Source organism: Anopheles coluzzii, chromosome 2, assembly GCF_943734685.1.
Source record: "Anopheles coluzzii chromosome 2, AcolN3, whole genome shotgun sequence".
Classification (NCBI taxonomy): domain Eukaryota; kingdom Metazoa; phylum Arthropoda; class Insecta; order Diptera; family Culicidae; genus Anopheles; species Anopheles coluzzii.
This window is the reverse complement of record NC_064670.1, coordinates 67182323-67204718: the sequence shown is the minus strand read 5'-3', so window position 1 is coordinate 67204718 and position 22396 is coordinate 67182323. Positions and strand designations below refer to the sequence as shown.

Genomic DNA, 22396 nt, shown 5'->3' with positions numbered 1-22396 from the left:
TTTTAACCTTCAAGGACAAATAACGTTAGCAGCTTTTCATTAAGAATTTGGGAACTACTTTATTTCAATGTACCTACTCTATCTAATTATTTAAATGCCTTTATTCATGTCTTTAGAAATGAGAACTAGACGTTAGGAGCTTGTAATAGCATCCACCTAAGTTGTGTATGTATATTTTTAATATTTGTATTATCTTTGAGTAAAAGTGATGAGACTTAGCTACAGTTGTCCTATTACTTACTTACTTATCCGGCGCTACAACCGCTTTGCAGTCTTGGCCTGCCTCAGGAGTGTCCGAAACCGCTCACGGTCTCGCGCCTTCGTCTGCCAGTCCGTTATCCCGGCCTTAATGGCGGACGCCTCCACGCCATCTTGCCACCTCAATTTGGGCCTACCACGCCTCCTCTGTCCTTGTGGACGGCCTAAAAAGACTTTACGGGCTGGGTCGTCCGTTTCCATGCGTACAACATGGCCAGCTCACCGGAGCCTGGCGAGCTTAATACGCTGTACGACAGTGAGGTCGCCGTACATCTCGTATAGCTCGTCATTATAGCGGCTCCTCCATTGTCCTTCCACACATACGGGGCCAAGTATCCTTCTGAGCATCTTCCTCTCGAAGGCGGCTAAGAGGGTTTCGTCAAATTTGGACAGTGTCCATGTCTCAGAGGCGTATGTGAGTACTGGTACTATATAGGTACTATATAGTCCCAGCTTCGTCCGTCGCGACAGGTTCTTTGAGGTGAACTGCTTTTTCAGGCTGTAGAATGACCGGTTGGCAGCCAGCATCCTTGCGCGCAACTCAACTTCCATACTGTTGTCGCTGCTGACCTTTGACCCAAGATAGGTGAATTGTGGGACGACTTCAAAAGTGCGTTCACCTATCTGTACATCACGCCTACGTAGATTCGGATTATTTATTGGTAGGTCCGCTGATGTTGCCACCATCAGTTTGGTCTTTGCCTCGTTTATCTGCAATCCGAGGTTCTCTGCCGCCTGCTCAATCCCTTGGTAGGCTTCTGCTACATAGAAGAGCCGCAGACCAATGATGTCTATATCATCAGCGTATGCCAGGATCTGGGTTGACTTATAGAAGATGGTTCCCGTAGTCTCCACCCCCGAGTCGCGGATGGCCCTCTCTAGCGCCAAGTTGAATAGGAGACAGGCAAGCCCGTCCCCCTGGCGCAGACCCTTGGTGGTAGCAAAAGGTCCTGAGAGTTTTCCATCCACCCTCACCTGGCATGTGACGTTGGTCATAGTCATTCTAACTAGCCTTATCAGTTTGGCCGGGATTCCAAATGAGCTCATAGCGTCGTACAGTTTTACCCTGGCTATGCTATCGTATGCGGCTTTGAAGTCTATGAAGAGATGGTATGTGTCGTTTCTGTATTCAGCCATCTTCTCCAAGATCTGCCGCATGGTGAAGATCTGATCAGTGGTTGATTTTCCGTTTCGGAATCCTCTTTGATAGTTTCCTACTATCTCTTCGACGTGCGGGACAAGGCGATCCTGAAGGATCAGGGAGAATATTTTATAGGCAGTATTCAACACCGTAATACCCCTGTAGTTGTTGCAGTCCAACCTGTCTCCCTTCTTGTATACGGGGTAGATGATGCCGATTCCAATCACAAGGCATCGATTCGCTATCCCACACCTCAGTAACAATTTGATGAATCTCGTTTTCTAGTCGTGCACCTCCATTCTTGACCAGTTCAGCTGCAATTCCGTCGGTTCTGGGTGCCTTGTTATTTTTCAGCCGACGGATAGCCTTTCGTGTTTCTTCTATGCTAGGTGGCAGTAGCATGACACTATCTGCTAGTGGTGCTTCTAGCTGTTCGTTTAACTGGTCGTTGAGTAATTCATCAAAATACTGAGCCCACCGCGAGAGGACCTCTGACTGGTTACTAACCAGATCTCCATCCTTGTTGCGACAGCAGGTTACCTTAGGTACAACGTTGTTTCGGTGACCTGCTATCGCTTGGTAAAACTTTCGTGTCGGTCCGTACGCCTCTCTGGTTTGCTCGAGTTCCCGCATGTTTTGCTCTTCCGAAGCATGCTTCTTGGAGCGGTGAACTCGTTTCTCTTCGCGTCTGAGCCGTGAATATTCCTCTGCGCATGCCCGCGTTCTATGCCGTTGCTGCATTGCTCGGTATGCAGTATTCTTACGTTCGGTCACTTGTCTGCATTCATCGTCGAACCAGCCAGATTTGGTGTTGCCACGACGTGGTGGGAGTATATTTCTTGCACAGTTTATTATTTTTGTTTTTAGAGCGTTCCACCTCTCGCTCGTAGTTTCATATCTGTTTTCTGGTAGTAGAGACTCGTCTAAAGCGGCTTTGAATTCCTGTTGGACAGTAATGTCCCTTAGAGAGTCCGTGTTGAGCCGAGGCTGCGTGTTTTCTCCGCCCCCATTGGCGCGGGGGCGGGCGATTCTACAACGTATCACTAAGCCAACCAAGTAGTGATCGGAATCGATATTGGCTCCTCGATAAGTTCTGACGTTTAACAGGCTCGACTGTCGTCGGCAGCTTATTGGCGATACATTGGCTCCCTACCGACTTTTGCATTGAAGTCTCCTAGGATGATTATGACGTCATGCCTGGGGCACGCAACTATAGTTCTAGCGAGGCGGCCGTAAAACAGGTCGTTTTCCTCTTCATCTTTCTCTTCGGTAGGGGCGTGAACGTTTTTGAGGCTTATTTTAAAGAATTTGGCTTGCATGCGCAGGGTGCATAGCCTATCGTTTATAGCCATGAAATCTATTATTACGGATTTCAGCCGGGGACCTACGGCGAAACCCGTTCCGAGCACGCGGTGGCGGTCGTGGCAGCTGTAGTAAATGTCGTAGCATTGCTTACCTCGCCTGTTGTGCACACCGTTCCCTAGCCACCGATTCTCTTGTAGAGCTACGAGGTCCATGCTCAGTGTGGCTAGGGCGTCATCAAGTTGTTTCAAGGCTCCGGCTTTGCTAAGAGTGCGTACGTTGCATGAGCCCATTTTGATCGTTGTCCAGGGGCATTGCGTAGGGTCGGTATCGTTAGGTCCGTTTCGTAATTTCCTGTTGCTTTCCGTAGTCTTAATATTCATGAGACTGGGTGACTGGCCCTGCGCCCACGTGGCCGTTTTATTTAACGTCGGGTTGCCCCCCTCGACGTTCAGGCACCCAGTTTCCCAGGGAACCCACCCCCCACCTGGTTCGCCATATGCCACCATCCACCCAAGGGGTTGGATCTAGCCCGTGTACCCAAGCTAGGATATATGGAGGCACATGTGACGGTGACCGGTGGCAGCGCAACTGCCACGGCTAGTCCAGGTCGACACGGCTGCTACAAAAATTATTTTTTTGTGTAATATTAAAAATGCTGAAAAATGATTTTTTGCATCGACAAAACCGATCGTTGTGGACATAAATGAAAAAAAAAATTAATAAAAAACACATGAAAAATGAAGCGCATAAAAACTTTTCTACTTACTAACACATCCGTCACTTTTCTACAGTGACTTGATTGATACCTGTTAGAAACTGCCGCTCTAACTCGGAAAAAAGTGAACAAAATGAATTTATTAGGTTGGCACTACAGGTGGACCAAAAAATTAGTTTATTTTTATTCTCTTTTATCGCTTATTAACTCTTTGATATTTTCTTGCTATTGCCCTGTTTACGTGGTTTCCTTGTCTTTTTATCTCTTTTCGCGCGCACAAAACATCGCCTTGACTGACAGTCCGTTGGAACCTTATAACAGTTTCCAACATTCCCCCTCCCAGTGCGACATAGGTAAGTTGTAAGAAAGAGATATTTCTTACAAGTGATCTAAACCAATTTAACCGTTGTTTCACTCCTATCTTGACTGTTATTGTTTGCTTGGCTTCCGCTAAATAAACGTGGTTTGCAGACTAAGATGTTTTGCTTAATAAGAAAGTTAGCTAAAATAGTGAGTTGGTTCTAGTTGCGTATAAAATTAACTAATACATGCGGCCGAACACTACATGTGTTGATTGAATAATGTTTATGCAGTGTATCTAGTCACCAGCGCTTACGGAATATTGCGTACACCTGTATTTCATCCCTCTGTTGTTTTCGTAAAGGACCGATCGGCAAAGACTGCTTACGGATGGCACACATGAGAGGTCAATCATCTCGTTGAGTCTTGTTATCAGAACTTCTCGATCTACGGCTGTCGTCGTCACCTTTGGTTCACGTAACGCTTCGGTCATCGGATGGAAGAACCCCGACGATCTTTTGTTTACCTTCGCAGCTGAAAATGACTGATTGATTAAAAATGATTTGTGTTTCAGCCGTACATACCACCACACTACTTTGCTTCTTGTACGAAACAGTCCGACGTTAACTCGCGGCCCGATCCGTTTAGTGCCGAAATCATGACAAAGATCGGATCCCTTTTCGCCAACACCGAACACTTCATCTCACCAATCCATCCGGCCTGCGGGATAGAATCATCCTTTCCTGTCGCATGAGAGATACATTTATCCCTCTCATCCCATCGTATCGGTCGTATATAACACGTATTGGTCGCGAGTGAGACTCCCGCACTGTTTCTAAAGGAACTCTGTTCTTTAAAATACTTTGGAAGTTTTTTATTTTAACAAGTTTCTCTTTTATGCGACCGTTCTCGTCAATGGTTTATTTGCGACTAACTTGTAATGAAACGATCGTTCCCAAATCTATTAAAGACTACTTCGATTACACGCGGCTACTTCGTTTACACCCCCTCTCGATCGTTCATCCCAAGTTTCTTCCTCAAGACTTTCAATCAACCAGCTTCTAATGCCTTATTGGTATGTAACTTCGGAAGGGTTCGAATCAATGTCATTACTTTCAATCCAACATCCTGTAACAAGCCCAAGAATTGCCTCAACAAACCAGGAGGAGCTTCAGGCAGTTTTCCATGAAGAAATGCTACTTTAATATCAGGCCTTGATGTTAACGATTCACCTTTGATAGCTTTCTTCCTAATTTCACAATTATAATGACTTACGTTTGCGCTGAGTTTTGAAGTTATCGGTTCTTCCCTTTCGCCATTTTCTTTTTCACATATTCCTTTATCGCTTAATATTTCAAAATATTCCTCATTATTCTCTTCAATATCGACTAACTTTTGATGCACTTGCAAACCGTTGGCAGCATTATCTTTTCCGACCATTTCCCCCTCTTGCTGAAAACGGTCATTGTCCCGCTGTTCATGAAAAGGGAATTTTACATCTCGATTTTCAGAACCACAAGTGTCGTTATCCAATGAGATAAAGGCCAATTCTTGATTTTTTTTATATGGTTCTCGGCCAGCCCTTCCTTTACAGAGGAGCCCATAACCTAAAGGAACTCTGTTCTTTGAAATACTTTGGAAGTTTTTTATTTTAACAAGTTTCTCTTTTATGCGACCGTTCTCGTCAATGGTTTATTTGCGACTAACTTGTAATGAAACGATCGTTCCCAAATCTATTAAAGACTACTTCGATTACACGCGGCTACTTCGTTTACAGTTTCCATCAGGCATTGTTAATGATAACCGCTCTGAAACTGTTTCGGAGTTGCATTCTTCTATTTTAGATACTGCATGTTGTTGCTCAGTTTCTCTATTCTGGACCGCAATCAATATTCGTCTTTCAAAGAAAGCCTTTACAGTGCTGATTTCTTCATTCAACCCATCAGGATGCAGCCGTAAATGGTGATATGACCCGATAAGGTTTTCATTTGGATTAGTGTTCGTGTGCAGTGTTGTTTGTGAGGTAGTTTTAGTAGCCGTTCCAGCTAAGTTTGTTTGTTTGTCGTGCGTGTATGGCTTGTCGCAAGAGTTTTGCTCGTTTGCCATCGAGAGCGTTCGCCATCGAAATGCGTCAATCTTGCGCCATTATTGTGTTGTAGGTCATTACCCTTGGAACTTGGAATCAAATGCTTGGTTGGAACTTGGCATTGCGGTGCGCCAATAATAATTGTGCCGCTGTGCCTCTGCGATTCTTGCGTTGTGAAATGCTCGTCTCCCGGTGACTTAATATTCGATGCTCCCGAATCACTTGTTGCCCAGCACCGCTTTTCGTCACTCCCGGACTCATTCGTATCGCATAATCCGCGAAGCTCGTGCTCAAGTTCCATTATTCGTTGATGCCGTTGCTCTCTTTTGATTTCGAGAAACCTGCGTTCGATCTTGGCTTTTACAAATCTCAGCGCTTCTGCATACGTTTTCTGGAACACTAATTCCCGATAGTTTTGACATGGAAAGTCTTGGTGAAAGGTCTCACATACGTTGCCAATAGCTACTGATGAAATTGGAGATTCAGCCATCGAATCTGCCGCTTGTTGGTCCCGCACCTGCATTTGTGGTATCGCGTCATAGCCCGTGACGCACCTGCTTGTGCCCGCCTCAAACGGAAATCCTCTATCAGCTTCACGCGTTGTGGTTAAACACTTGAACACCGTTGCGCTCCGCAGTCTGTCTTCTTATCGACCTTGATGCTGGTTCTCGTTCCACACGGTGAAAATACTGCACGAAATCCATTTTCTTTTCACTATTGAACCTCGTGATTCTTGTAGCACCTTTTAACTTCACGCTCCTTTCCTATCGTTACCACAGTGAATATTTGTTTCGCGATATAGTGCCGAGTATAGAAATGTTTATGTTAATGTGTTAATGTTTAAGCCGGTCTCGTAGTACAGTCGTCAACTCGTACGACTTAACAACATGCCCTACATGGGTTCAATCCCCAAATAGACCGCGCCGCCATACGTAGGACTGACTATCGTGCTATGGAGGGGAATCAATTAGTCACTGAAAGCCAAGCCCACAAGTGGGTACAGGCAGGCCTTGACCGACATCGGTTGTTGAGCCAAAGAAGAAATAGATAGAAATGTTTCTAAACTAATTTTTGGAATGTTAGAAACTGCCGCTCTAACTCGGAAAAAAGTGAACTAAATGAATTTATTAGGTTGGCACTACAGGTGCACCAAAAATTAGCTTATTTTTATTCCCATTTATCGCTTATTAACTCTTTGATATTTTCTTGCTATTGCCCTGTTTACGTGGTTTCTTGCCTTTTTATCTCTTTTCGCGCGCACGAAACATCGCCTTGGCTGACAGTCCGTTGGAACCTTATTACAGTTTGCAACAATGGGGACCTTCACAATTCTTGTCAGTTTTTTGTATGGAGTTTGACAGTTGGAGGCTGAAATCATGTAAACACTTTATACAAAACCACACAAAAAACAGCGATTTTCAGTCTAGAAAATTTTCGCCTAAAAGCTAGAATTACATTCGAGTACCTGCTCGAAAACACGAAGAAATAGATAGAAATGTTTCTAAACTAATTTTTGGAATGTTAGAAACTGCCGCTCTAACTCGGAAAAAAGTGAACTAATTGAATTTATTAGGTTGGCACTACAGGTGCACCAAAAATTAGTTTATTTTTATTCCCATTTATCGCTTATTAACTCTTTGATATTTTCTTGCTATTGCCCTGTTTACGTGGTTTCTTGCCTTTTTATCTCTTTTCGCGCGCACGAAACATCGCCTTGGCTGACTGACAGTCCGTTGGAACCTTATTACAGTTTGCAACAATGGGGACCTTCACAATTCTTGTCAGTTTTTTGTATGGAGTTTGACAGTTGGAGGCTGAAATCATGTAAACACTTTATACAAAACCACACAAAAAACTGCGATTTTCAGTCTAGAAAATTTTCGCCTAAAAGCTAGAATTACATTCGAGTACCTGCTCGAAAACACGAGTTTGTTTACATTTATCCCAAGGTGCATTAAAGAGACCAGGTGGTGAAATCTGGAATCAAAGTGTATGTAGTCCAGGTGGTCTCATAGCATTTTTTTAGACCAAATTTGAATATCACTTTTTGACAGAACGAGTGAAAATTTTTGCTCCAACGAGCTTTCTGGAGGCTTGACGAATACTCAAAACACTCTTAAAATCTTCATTCAGAAGCAGAAGCGATAAAAATCAGCCTTCTAAATTCATACTCCTTGGGATAAGCCCACCTGTATATTATACCGACTTAGATAGCTGCTTGAAAACTGCTATACAATGCAAACAGCTGACAGGCTGAAATTTCAGCCTACGAATTTCAAACGGAAAGGGCGGAACCTGGCGGAAAATGAAAACCTTTCAAACGGAATACCCCAAATAGCATTGGAGCGTTACGTTTCGCGATTTTTGTATGGAAGCGTTACTGCTCGCTACCTGCTCATAACACTGCTCGATAGCAGTCCTTAGTGAGCAGGTAGCGTGTAACATTCTATGTAAGCTCAATGAAAGCTCAAAGCTCAAGCGTTACTTAGCGAGTGCTCGAACCACAGTATAGCGTTGTGGGTTCTGTATTCGGATGTAAAGAAAAACACACACACTTTTTTAAATTTCGATGCACATTGTCCAGTACAACGATAAAATGTATTTTATTTAACTATTATTCAATACTTACATGCCCCAATACATGGTTTTACACGTTTAAATGCGATTTCAACCATCACTTTGGATGGTATCAACGGATGCCGACGGCGTTGTTGTCTCTGCGTCAGGCACATGTATTGTTGCCGCTTCTAATGCTCGGGTAAATCTTATGTTAGCTGTATTACAACGATTAAACGCACTAATTGTACCACTTGCAAAGCGATACAAATAAAGTAAAACACGTAATACACCGTACAACACACTTCTTAACAACACTTGCACATAAAAACCACTTGTCGATACGGTGATCCAATGTCCTGTTTGCAGTGGAAAAATAACAAGGAAAGATTAGAATGCTTTCATATGTGATATTATTTTATAATACTTTCCTTTCCATGCTATTTTGTGGTGTATGGCAACGTTGGTTTGCTTGAAGATACACAACGACCGGTGTGTTGGTCCAGTTGAGAATGTGCCGATCACGATCACAGCCGGCTTTAGTGATTGTTGTAGAAACTGTAACAAAGATCAATATCATTAAATCTGCATTATTTTTACAATTCATTGTGATTTAAAAAGTAAAACATTTCATCTTACCGGCGTCGTATTCCGTCGGCATACACACACACAGCTGCTCAACCATACTCGGACGAATGTTGCCAAATTTCGGGATGAAATTATGTTTTTCCTGTGGAATAATGTGTTCAAGCATTAAAAGATAGTTTATTTACTGAAATATGCACAGAACACTTACCTTTTCTCGAGTTTTCACATAAAATTTCACGATTATTCTGCACACAATCTTTACGGGCGATTGTCCGTGTTTGTTTACGTTTCTAACTTGACAGATATGCGAGCTGTCATGTGACGAAGCGAAATACATTCAAACCTCGTCAATTGCAAGTCTGCTTTTTCAATTGAATACAAAAAAATCCGAGTTGTTCATATAAATATGAGAATAAGTCAGTTAATCCACATTGTATAAAATAATAAACATGACAAAATACGCAGACATTAGTCGTGTTTCATAAAAAATGTCTTTTTAATAAACAAAATCTATCTTTTTTTGTAGACATATGATATAAATGCAATTGGCGAGTTCTAATTGTATTATATATATTGCTATTTTCAAAGCGGTTTAAATTAAAATAATAAGTGTTTATTTAATAATCAGAAAAATAATTATAAACATAATAATGATAAAAATGTATTTTATTACATACACGTACAACGGTAATGTAACTAGTAACGGTAAGCATGTACATGCACGTGTGTAATTAATTAATACATTTTTTTTATCCCTATATGAGTGTTATTAAGTGAAACAGACAATTTACTCTGTTCATTTTTCAATTCTTCAAGATAATGTTTTTTTTTAATATAAACATGTAAGTTTGTTTTAAAAACATGTTAAAAAATATTCAAAAAAAAAGTAACATGTACATAAATGTATATTTGAATAAATATATTACCGCTTACCATAACTATATGGACAACGTATATATAACATAACATAAATATATATGTATATATGTATGTTGTTAATATAATTATACATATAATATAATATAATTATACAATTATATATGTTGTTAATATAATTATTTTTTACATATAATATAATTATACAATTATATATGTTGTTAATATAATTATTTTTTATATAATTATACCGATGCCAGAAACCTTTATTTTTTTCATTAAACTTTAGTTCAAGGTTTTGTTAATTTTGTGTTAACATATGTGCTGAATCGTAATGAAACATCCATCACTCATCTTTTCCAAATTCAGTTACACCATTTCGCTTTGCTTTTAATTCTAAGTCAGAATGTATGGGGTGCGCGGTACGGGTAAGAAGAACATAGGGGCGGGGGTACAAATAAACGCATCACAACACCAATGTTTGGGTGAGACGGTGATGGTGTGAAACGCTTCTTGCTTCAAGCTCTTGCCCCGCACGACAAAATCGAGCAGTTTTGTAGCTCGGATTTTCGATCGCTTTCCGTCAAAAGCGATCGAAAAAGCGAGCAGAAATGTCAGGGAAAACGCTTGGATTCCGATCGAAGAAATATTTCAATCCAAAAATTTCAGCATTGAAAATTTTGAAATATATCATTTATAAATTTGCAACAATTTTGAATGCGAAATATTTCACAGCTATGGGCTGTGAAATATGTTTGCAGTTTGAGTTGGAGAAGTTTTCGATCGCTTTGCGCAGCGGGTGCGGTAACAGCGTTAAAGGCAACAACAACAACAGAGAATAACGCATCGCGTAGAAACAAACACACCGTTCGTGGGTATGTCAGGGGGGGAAACAACGGGAAAAGCTCAATTCCTGTATATGAAAGCGCTTGGGACCTGTATTTAAACGAAAATATTTGATACATATTTTTACACAAAATATTTTTTTTACTGATTTTTTTTAAGTTAATGTTTCAGTAATCCTTTCAGTAAAAATAATGTCTACTGAATCATTCAGTTATGTCCGGTGCTCAAAAAAATGACAGCTCGTTTACTGAAATCGCAGTTAAGCCATTCTCATATTACTGATTTTCAGTAGTTGGTAGCGATTAAAAAATGACGAAATATTTCTTTTAAACTGTGTTTTCTATTGATGCGCAGAGATTACTTGTGATCTATGACTTGTGATTACTGAAATGCATTCAGTATTTTTTTTTACTGAAAATCAGTAATAACATGACATTTAAGCTGAAAATCAGTAAAACATTTTATTACTGAACCGTTTCAGTAAAAAACTTTACTGAAGCAGGATGATCAATTTTGCTGTTGTAGAAATGTAGTAAACAAAATCAAATGGGAATTATTTTAAAACACAAACACTATAGCGCTGACAACAACATTTCTACTCCAATCAATCACCACGCCTCGCCCGTGAATGGTGTAAGCAGGCCTTTAATAAATAAGAATTTTTAGAAGAATAATAATACTAAAAAGAAAATTATTATATTCAAAATTGTAATGAGTACAACAGTTTGAGGTGAAGTTGCTAGAGGATAAGCTTAAGACATAGCCACATAAAGTGTAGATATGGCATATTCAAGGTGTAAAATTCTTTAAGCCGTTAACAATTACGTTTTTAGCCTGATCAGTGAAGTAGATCAACCCGATGCCTACGTTCATGCTTTTTTCATGAAAACGATGATAAGAATCAAGTAACAACGCACAAACAACCTTTTAGCTGGATGTTAACACTTTGACCGCCGGCCTGACGTCACAGTTTTTGAGTGAGGACGTAGCGCATGGCAAGAGAGCGATGAGAGGGACTGTTTCTCGTGCCATTGTTATCACTCTTTTGTTTCATTGCGATATGCGGCGTAGCACATTTCGTTCTCGTTCTCTCTTTCCTATCTTATTCGTTCTCAAGAGAATCACTGTGCGTCGGATGCATTGCTGAACGGTGAGCAAAACCGTCATGCGAATTTATATGACACGGCGCCTAAAGTGTTAAAATAACAAGTCTTCATTAACAATGAGAAATGTCATATATTCTATTTTACTATCTAGGTTGACCAGATTTTCCGGGGTACGCTTTACGCTATCTTTTCATGGATCGCTTGTCCCCTTTATTTTCCGCGAGGACCGAGGATGTTAATTTTCGCCCGCCTTATCCTTTGTTTCACATGGAGTTTTTTTACCGCGTTTATTTTTGCCTGCTTGGCTTGTTTTATTGATTTACCCTGTTCTAACGTTCGTCGTTTGCGGGCGTAGGTTGTTTATGTTATCTGATGAATAAGTGCATGGATCGCTTTCGTGCCTAGCCCGATGTTTTATTGCACCGAGTTGTACGTATGCAGATTGTGTTATGCTTATTTCGTATGGCGATCCTCGAAAGGATATTATTTATTTAGGATAGCGATAACGATCCCTGAGTAGAATAATTTGCGCTTGTCTTGATTGTTGATTATTCTGTGTCATACTGTTGCAGGTTTGTTCAGCTACATTTGTTATAGAAAACTGGAATTATTTATGATACGCACGTTCGTACAGCGTTTCCTGTCTATGTTTTATTATTTTAGCTAAATACAAAAAGACGGCTTGCGATGTATGTTAATTTTACGTAATCTTGTTTTATCTTTCTTAACGTTTCTTAACAAAGGATAAATAAGAGGAGGGAGTTTTTTAAAGGTAAAGCTATGATTTTAAACAATCACTTCCCCTTATCTGGAATGGATGAAAAATCGATCGGGTATTTCATTTTTAACAAAATGTTCACATCAGAATATCTTGATGAATCCGCCAAGAGAAGCGAAAGAGAAGGGGGAAAAGAGGATATAGGGAATAAAGGGGCAGAAAAATCATACCCTGAACTATAAACTACCGATGTGACAAATTTGGCTCAAATCAACGTTTTAGTTATTGCGTGATGCAAAGCTACAGACAAAAACGATTCAAAAGAGCCGATCATTTTTATTTATAAGTTTTTTTTAGCATTTCTAGGTTGTTTTGTCTATTCCTTTGGCTGTATTCTTTTTAGTATTCATAATGGCTGGTATTATTGAATCCGTTCGTAGCGGGAACGTACGGCGCTCGCATGAAATTCTAGGGATGGCAACACATTTCTTGCGCCCGCTACTACAACGCCGCGGTGAATAACTGTAGCAACCATCTAGTACGTTAAGAAAATGAGTGTCGGGACGTACGCCGCCGCTACGAACGGATTCAATAATACCAGCCAATATCTTTCCAGATTTTTTGCAATTGTGAATGACGCGTCGTCTAGTATCACTTTAAAACATATATTTGCGGTTTGTACTTTGAAGGATTCTTATTAGTGTTTTGATTTTTTTTATTTCAGATGAAACATCGCGTACCGTATATCTTCCAGTGTTTCTTACAAATAAAGAAAGACGCAAATTGCGACGACAGAATCGTCGTGAAGCTTGGAAGGAAGAGCAGGAAAAAATTCGTCTAGGACTTGAAGCTCCTCCAGAACCAAAATTAAGAATTTCCAATTTAATGCGTGTGTTGGGAACAGAGGCAGTACAAGACCCAACTAAAATTGAGACTCATGTACGTGAACAAATGGTAAAGCGTCAAAAAATACACGAAGAAGCAAATGCAGCACGTAAATTAACTGACGATCAACGACGAGAGAAAAAAGTTCGTAAAATGAAAGAAGACACAACATTAGGGGTACATATTGCTGTATATCGAATTCGAGATTTACAGGACCAGCAAAGCAAAAAGTTTAAGATCGAAACAAATGCAAAACAACTATTCTTGACCGGCGCCTGTGTACTTTTTCGCGATTGTTCTGTAGTTGTAGTGGAGGGTGGTCCAAAACAACAAAAAAAATATCGTAGGCTTATGCTCCATCGTATAAAATGGGAAGAAGATTTAGTGAAAAATGCTGATGACAAAGAGATTCCCAATTCATGCGTGCTTGTTTGGGAAGGAATGAATCAGCGTAGACATTTTGGAGAATTTAAGTATAAATCGTTCTCATTAGAAAAAAGTGCTAGAGATTTCTTCCAGAAACATCACGTTGAGCATTATTGGGATTTGGCTTACTCTGGGGCTGTTTTAGAAGCTTCTGAAGACATATAATCAGGTTTTACAATACAAGGCAAAAAATCATTATTAAATAAACTATTTATGAAAATCTCGTGTTGTGGTGTTATTTTCATGATGATCATGGACATTTATCGCATTAATTTAATCCTGTTTCCATCTACGTTCGAATCTCGTGCCGTTTGCATTGAATCGCAAACCGTCTGCTTTGAATCGCATGCCACTACGATCGAATGCGTGCAACCATTGTAGAATCGCGTTCCACTACGGTCGAATCTTATGCCACTACGATCAGATCGTGTGCCGCTACCATTGGACTTCTGAAAGGTAGATCAGTGGCGGGTCAAGCCCCTCCGAGGCCCTAGGCGTTATGGTAGATGGGGCCCCTTCACCAAATCCATCGACCGGGGGGGGGGGGGGGGGGTACATTTTTCACTGAAAGCTATTGAGTAATACATGGTTTTGTCGTTTAACTGAATATCAGTGTAGGAATATGAATAGAGAGAGAGGATATAGAGAGAGGGAGATCGAGACGTACTTGACAGGAGATAGTTCGGAGACAGAGCAAACGGGGCAGACGAGCGTGAGCGATCGAGCGCAACGGACGTGTGTGCTTCAGCGGCGAATTGTACAAGTGTTGGATAAGCGACGGAATAAACAGTGGATTCTACAATTGGCGCAGCCGGCATTCCTTTTTTATATACACATACATAGAACCCCGACGAGGTATAAAAGTAAGTAACGCAGGATCGTAATCATCCTAATCACCGGTGAAATGGCTAGAAATAGAGTATGCATGTACAAAGTGACAATGGTTGCTAGGAAAACGGAAATTAGGAAAGTTTGCTTTGCATTCGTAAATTGTTCAAACGGGTAAGTTAAGGCCTTGGAAAGCAGTAACATCGTAATGGTGAGACCGGCTTGGCCGTAGCACATGCGATTAGTCCGGTATTACTCGCAGCAAAAAAAAAATGATCTGAGTGAGCTTTGTATAGGTGAATGTGAGCGCGCACAAAAGACGAGCCCGGTGATAGCCGTAGCGTCGGGGAAAAAAAGGTAACGAATTTCGAGAAGTGAGCCCGGTATGACCGAAGCACAAAAGACGAGCCCGGTGGTACCCGTAGCGTGCAAGTGGAAAAAACAATGATACTAATACTACAAAAGACAAGACCGGTGGAACGTACCCGTAGTGTCAGAAAAAACGATTCTCGAGAAGTGAGTCCGGGTCAACCGAAGCACAAAGGACGGGCCCGGTGGTAGCCGTAGCGTCGACGTGAGAAAGCTCACTCACAAGTGAGCCCGGTACTATCAAAGTAAAACAGACGAGCCCGGCGATAGCCGCAGCGTAGAAGTGAGAAGGATTATTTAGAAGTGAGAACGAGTATTCACGAGTGAGAACAGCATGATTGAAATGCACAAGACGAGTCCGGATGTACCCGCAGCGTCGAAGTGAGATGGAAGTAACACAGAAATAGTGAGACCGGCTTAACCTCAGCTTAAGAAACAAGCCCGTGTAATCAATTAACCCCTATAATGTTGTTGAGATGAAACTAGTTGAAATTTTGATAATCAAATAAATGGCCTAACACAATCGTACGTCGATCGTACCAAAGGTTTCAACAGTACATATATTTAACAATGCTTTTCCAGATGGATCCTGAAAAATTTCCGCTAGAACCCTTCAATTCCGACGTAAACTGTTCTGATTTACGTACGGAATGGGAAGAGTGGTTGCGAGCTCTTCTCCTAATATTGGAGCTAAAAGGGCCACTTTCACAGCATGAGAAATTCGTGTATATGCTGGCCCGAGGAGGAAGAGATCTTCAACGCATATATTTCAACCTAGGCCAAGCTGAGGACGAGATCATCCCATCACAGACGCAGGTGCCATTTGCGGCTCAAGAAACACCTGAATTTGACAACGCCATCAAACGCCTAAACAAATTCTTCGTAGGAAAACGAAACGAACGCATAGAGTTGGAGGTGTTTAGAAATATTAAGCAGGCAGATGAGCCCTTCAATCGGTTCATGCTGAAACTACGCACTCAGGCGAAGAAATGCGATTTCGGAATGCGCGAAGAGAAAGAAATCCTTCATCAAATTACGGCAGGTGCTAGAGACATTAAAGTCCGAGATAAAGGGCTTGAAAATGTCATGAAGTTGGACGAATTAGCCAATTTCGCACTCAACAGGGAAATCCTTGCAAAGCAGAAAGCAATTTCTAATAATGAGCACGAAGCAGCGTCTGTGTCACACATTAGACACGATCGCACAGGAAACAAAAGGCCGTCCGCAATGTCACCGGAATGTGATCGGTGCGGATCTCGTGAGCACACAAGAGAATCCACCGGTTGTTTTGCCCGGAAAGCCCGATGTAACGAATGTGGAAAGATAGGACATTTTGCCCGGAAATGCAGCAACAAACGACGACAGCCTTATTCTCCCTATGTTTGGAAGCAACCAAGATCAACAAACAACATACGAGAGATGGATCGTTCTACTGCACGAGAGACGCGTCCTACAAGAGAGGTAAACGCACAACATGATAACGTAAGTACTTGATGGAGGGGGAATATCTGATAAGATAGTTGGATAAGTAGAAATGATCATACGAGGGCTAGTAGAATCCTAGTAATATGTTAACCTGAGTTTCGGCACGACTAAGCTTGATGAATTCACTAATTATATGGAAATAACTTATACCCCACCACAGGCTAATCGCAGTGACAGCTGTATAATAACTTGTAAAATTGATACATACCCAGTAGAATTCCTTATTGACTCTGGAGCAGCAATCAATACGGTTACGGAAATCGTATGGAAATCCCTTCTTACTGCTGGCATCACAATTTACAAAAAGAAATATGGCTGCGATCGCCAAATAACTGCTTACGCCAGTCATAAACCCTTGGAGGTCATTCTCATCTTCGAAGCAGTCATTTCTGTTAATGAAGCAAAACCAACAGCTTATGCACAGTTTTTTGTAGTAAAAGGGGCGCACAAGTCTCTGTTAAGTAAACGAACAGCGGAAGAACTAAAAATTCTTAAAGTCGGTCTAAGCGTCAACAGCTTACATAGCAAGTGTAACCCTTTCCCCAAATTTCCAGGCATACAAGTAAAAATTTGCATTGATATATCTATTACTCCAAAAAAATTGCTTATCTCCGAATTCCAGCGGCTATGGAAGAGAAAGTAGATGCAAAAATTCAAGAAATGTTGGAACAAGAAATTATAGAACCCGTTACAGGCCCACCAGAATGGATCTCGCCCATGGTGGTGGTCCCAAAAGGGAAGGACAACATCAGACTTTGCATAAACATGAAATACCCGAATCAGGCCATACAAAGGGAACACTACCCGTTACCCATGATCGACACGCTTCTGAACAAACTAAAAGGGTCAAAGTTCTTCTCAAAATTGGACATTACATCAGCATTCTATCATATATAGTTACACCCCAAATCTCGCGGCATAACTACATTCATGACAAGTAGAGGGCTCATGAGGTTTACTAGGCTCATGTTTGGCATTAACTGCGCACCCGAAATATTCCAGAGAGTGATGTGCCAAATATTGGAGGGCATAAGCGGAGTTATCATATACATTGACGACATAATAATCGCAGGTGAAACCGAAGAAGAACATGACCGAAGAGTATCGGAAGTGTTGTCGATATTAAAGGAAAACAACGCGACCCTCAACAAAGAGAAATGCGTTTTCAAAACTAATTACCTCGATATTCTGGGATACAATGTAAGTGCTGACGGTATTAGCCCCTCAAACTCGAAAATAGAAGCGATAAATAATTTTAGAACTCCGGCAACCAAGGAAGAGGTTCGTAGCTCCTTGGGTTTGATAAATTTCGTGGGGCAATTTATTCCCGATTTATCCACTCGTTCAGAACCTTTGCGCCAGTTTATAAGAGGAGACGTTGAAATATTCGGTAAAGAACAAAAAGAGGCATTCATTAGCCTTCAAAATGAACTTTCGGAAAACGTCCATCGGTTAGGCTTCTTCGACCCAAAGGACTCGATAGAACTTTACGTTGATGCTTCACCTGTGGGACTTGGAGCAGTACTATGTCAAAGAAACCCTTCGAATATACCCCGAATAATAAGCTTCGCGTCCAAAGTACTTACAAAAACTGAAAGAGTTTACCCCCAAACTCAGCGAGAAGCCTTAGCAGTAGTGTGGGCCGTAGAAAGATTTTATCTATACCTATTTGGCACAGAATTCACAATATTTTCAGACCATAAAAGCCTTGAGTACATATTCGAAGGGAAATATCAGGATGGGAAAAGAGCGTGCTCGAGAGATGAAGGGTGGGCACTTCGCTTACAACCGTACAAATTTCATGTGAAATACATTCCCGGCAAAATTAATATAGCTGATAGTTTATCCCGTTTATGCTTCCAATCTCCAGACACAGAAAAACCGTTTGACGAGGATTCAGAACACTACCTTTGCAATATTAGCGAAGGGGCGTCAGCAATTACCTTAAAAGAAATCCGAGAAGCAACACTCTGCGATGATACATTGAAAGATGTTATGCAAGCTATAGAGAACAATAACTGGCCTCCAACGCTTGTTGCATAGTTGCAAGATACCAAGCATTCTCTAAAGAGTTAGGCGTGATCAATGGCATCGTAGTTAGAAACGACAGGATAGTTCTTCCTGTCATCCTGCGTAAAAAGGCCCTGGACATAGCACATAGAGGACATCCTGGAGTCGTGAGTATGCGTCGATACCTTAGGGAAAATGTTTGGTGGCCTTACATGGACCGTGATGTCACCGAACGAATCCAAGAATGCGCGGGTTGCACTGCCGTTAGTTCCCAAACTCCAGCCGAACCTATGCTAAGGAAAGAAATGCCTGACCGAGCGTGGCAAGACCTCGCCATCGATTTTTTCTCCGCGAAAGAGTTCGCTACATTTCTTGTAGTCATTGACTACTATAGCCGCTTTACAAAAGTAATCGAGATGAAGCTAACAAATGCAGCAAAAACTATAGAAGCGCTAGAATCAGTATTTTCGGAACACACATACCCAGAGACAATCCGTTGTGATAATGGCCCTCCATTCGCTAGTGAAGAATTTAAAAATTACTGTACAAAAAAGAATATTCGCCTCGTACACACAATTCCGTACTGGCCTCAAATGAATGGCCTCGTTGAAAGAGCGAACCGCGGCATCTTAAGATCCCTACGTATAGCCAAATCACAGAAAACCGACTGGAGAGAGGACATTAAACAATATGTTTACTCGTATAATACAACACCGCATACCATAACAGGTAAAGCCCCACTAGAACTATTAACAAATAGACCCGTGAAAGACTTGCTACCATCGCTCAGAACTGAACCCTTCTGGAATCGGGACGAGGCAACAAAAGACGAAGACGCTATTAAGAAACAAAAAGGGAAAATCTATGCAGACAATCGAAGGCATGCAAGACCTTCCAACATCGTCATCGGTGACAAAGTTCTCATAAAGAACTACGAACCTGACAAATGTGCATCCAAGTTCCGCAATGATGAATACATTGTCCTAAAACACTCGGGGAATGACACAATAATAGTCAACGAACAGGGCATCAAATTCCGAAGACCAGTGTCCCATTTAAAGAAGATACATCCAAAAAAGGATTACGCGGATAATAAATATCAACATAGTGGAACATCGATGCTAGGAGAAACTCCCACAAGCAGTACTCCTACTCAGAGCAGACAAAATCAGGATAACAATTTGGGCGAACATTCACGCCCAAAAAGAACGACTAAACTTCCATCCAGATACCAATAAATCCTTTTTCTCGTTCTAGATTTGACCCACAAGGAAAAGAGAGAGAAAAACTAAATCAAATAACGGCGGTATAGATGAAGGACGGCCCGGACTGGAACTAGTAGTAATAAGTTGCACTCAAATTAAGTGAAAGCGATGCATAGTGGACTTTACGAAAAACATCATAGAATAGATTTTTTCACATGATTTTCATTTCACATTTGCGGATAGGGAAGGGATGTAGGAATATGAATAGAGAGAGAGGATATAGAGAGAGGGAGATCGAGACTTGACAGGAGATAGTTCGGAGACAGAGCAAACGGGGCAGACGAGCGTGAGCGATCGAGCGCAACGGACGTGTGTGCTTCAGCGGCGAATTGTACAAGTGTTGGATAAGCGACGGAATAAACAGTGGATTCTACAATCAGTAAAACAAATTACTGAAAATGCAGCTATTTATTTATTATGTCAAAACGACATGCCTGAGCCTCAAAAGAAAACATAATGCGATGCCCGCTTGCTCGTGATGAACAAAAATTAGATTCGGTAACCGCTTACAGGCACCCCGATAAAATTTTAGGTGCGTATTCGGCTTGCGGGATTAACGTTTTGGCTGAGAAAAATCTTCACACCACTTTGCTGTTCTTGCTGAAATTTCGTGGTAGCCGTGAGTGTATATCAAATCAACAAACTTGTTTCGACAAAATACAGTTCACATCTGTATAAAACTTTATAAAAAAAAACAGATATGAACATGAGCAGCATGGACTGCCACCCTGCGCATCAATAAAAACCTCAATTTCAATACTTTTTTTTGCTAATTTTTAATCGATATCAATGACTAGACTAAATGACTGGCTTTGTATGTTAAAGGCTTTGGGTATGTTCATATTTTGGGTACTGTGGATACTGTTTCGAAGCGGACTTTCGACACTTGATCGTCTAGGCCAGCTCTGTCAAACTCATTTCATCAGAGGGCCGCAAGTATAGATTTTCAGTGATTCGCGGGCCGCAAAGTTGAGAATAAAAAATATACCTCAATATTTAAATAAAATACTGTAAAATCATTATTGTTGATAATGATGAGTCCCACCTCTTTCCCCAACACATGTTTGAGAAGGACTTAAGTATCTTTACGATAATATTACTTTGATAATTATATTAAAATATTTTGTACGAGCAAATGGTGGCATCGGAAAATTCTCAGAGGAACTGTCCGAGTCATACACACACCCAAGATGACCAACATAGTTTCATCAAGAAAAAAATGGTATTCCCTAGCATCCTTTACGTAGCCCGCCAACAACCAATAAATGGATCTAGCGCACCACTTACCAGGACACAACTGCGACATGCATATAGCCAGTTCCACTAGTGCCAACCCCTGGCCCCAGGGTCTCTGGCACCAATGGCAGGCTCCAGGGCACTACCTTCCGAAGCAGGAAAATCTAATGTATCCCTTACGTAGCTCGCCAAGAACCAACTAATGGCTCCGGCGCACTACTTATCGGAACACAACTGCAACATGCATATGGCCAGTTCCACTAGTGCTAATGATTGGCTCTAGGGCACTACCTTCTGAAGCAGGTGAACTTAATGTATTGTATGTGGAATTTGCCACTTACAATCATCAATGAGTGAATCCTGTTGTGACCTCCCAGACCGTGTACAAACCGTTAATTCCCCCAAATAGATCCCGAATATCCACTTGTACGCGCGCGTGTCTCAAACCTATGTTGAATCTTTCTTATATTTTTTCTAATTTTAATTATAGTATATAAAGAAAAATCTTATCAGCATCATAAAGATCGTGATGACAACTGCAGTTACATGGGACATCTACACTTATTTCATTGTTAAACAAATTGAATTTTGGGCCGGTCTGGTGGAACAGTCGTGAACTTGCACGACTTAACAACATGCCCGTCATGGGTTCAAGCCCCGAATAGACTGTGCTTCCATACGTAGGACTGACTATCCTGCTATGGTAACAATAAGTCACTGAAAGCCAAGCTCACTTCACTAGTGGGTACAGGCAGGCCTTGACCGACAACGGTTGTTGTGATGAAGAGATGAAGAAAAGATGAAGAAGAAACAAATTGACTTTTTGTACTCTTTGCTTCAAATCTGGAATCGTTCCTTATTTAAAAATGTGTGATGGTTTTCATTGTGCTGTTTAAAAAAAATGTTTAATATACTTTTAAAGTCACCTGCTATTTATTTTATCCTTATTATTGAAATAGGATATTTTTCATTTGTTGCGTTTTTTGCTAATTTCCAAGTCCTAAATGTTCTGGTGGTATATTCATTTCTTATAAAAACAACCCGTTGTTTATGAATAATCTAGTTAAATTACGATAATTTTATCCGACGCAAATAGTAAGAACAGATTTTTGGTTTGCAGTGCTTACAGCATTTCTCAAAATATTCTCAAGAGCCAGTTGTACATACCTGGTCTAGGCGATCATACAAACCTTTAGGACGTTGAAATTACCTTACCTTGGAGAGGGCTTACCTTGGGTAGGAGGACATAAGTAAACTCCTTAAATGAGAAGTCGATAGATGATGGATAGGCTTAGTCCTATCCTGACAATCCGAACAAATCTGACCTGCCATGATCAGAGTTGGTTTTATTTATACTCAAAAGAAGTTAAAGGTCGGAAAGTTATCGTTTTCGCTAA

General features: G+C 41.0%; 2 protein-coding genes across 7 annotated transcripts in view; both read left to right on the top strand.

Moving 5' to 3' along the window:
* The window catches only part of LOC120949645 (U4/U6 small nuclear ribonucleoprotein Prp3), a 29354-nt gene extending 15328 nt beyond the window's left edge, over positions 1–14026 (top strand). For 2 of the 4 annotated variants that reach the window (XM_040367070.2, XM_040367071.2), the window contains exon 3: positions 13220–14026. In XM_040367070.2, the coding sequence (XP_040223004.2) occupies positions 13220–13971 (752 nt within the window). In that variant the 3' untranslated portion in view covers positions 13972–14026. Of the gene's footprint in view, positions 1–3719; positions 3773–13219 lie in introns of all 4 variants that reach the window. The other 2 variants (XM_049610951.1, XM_040367072.2) reach the window with 2 other exon arrangements.
* A 330-nt stretch (positions 14027–14356) lies between these two features.
* Positions 14357–20785, top strand: LOC125908298 (uncharacterized protein K02A2.6-like). Of its 3 annotated transcripts, none has more exons than XM_049610953.1 (3): positions 14357–14669; positions 15586–16485; positions 18359–20785. In XM_049610953.1, the coding sequence occupies exon 3, from the start codon at positions 18672–18674 to the stop codon at positions 19734–19736; it is 1065 nt and encodes a 354-aa protein (XP_049466910.1). In that variant the 5' UTR covers positions 14357–14669; positions 15586–16485; positions 18359–18671; the 3' UTR covers positions 19737–20785. The 3 variants fall into 2 exon arrangements, with proteins under 3 accessions (XP_049466910.1, XP_049466911.1, XP_049466909.1); XM_049610952.1 differs by having other exon boundaries at positions 16649–20785.
* The last annotated feature ends 1611 nt before the right edge of the window (positions 20786–22396 follow it).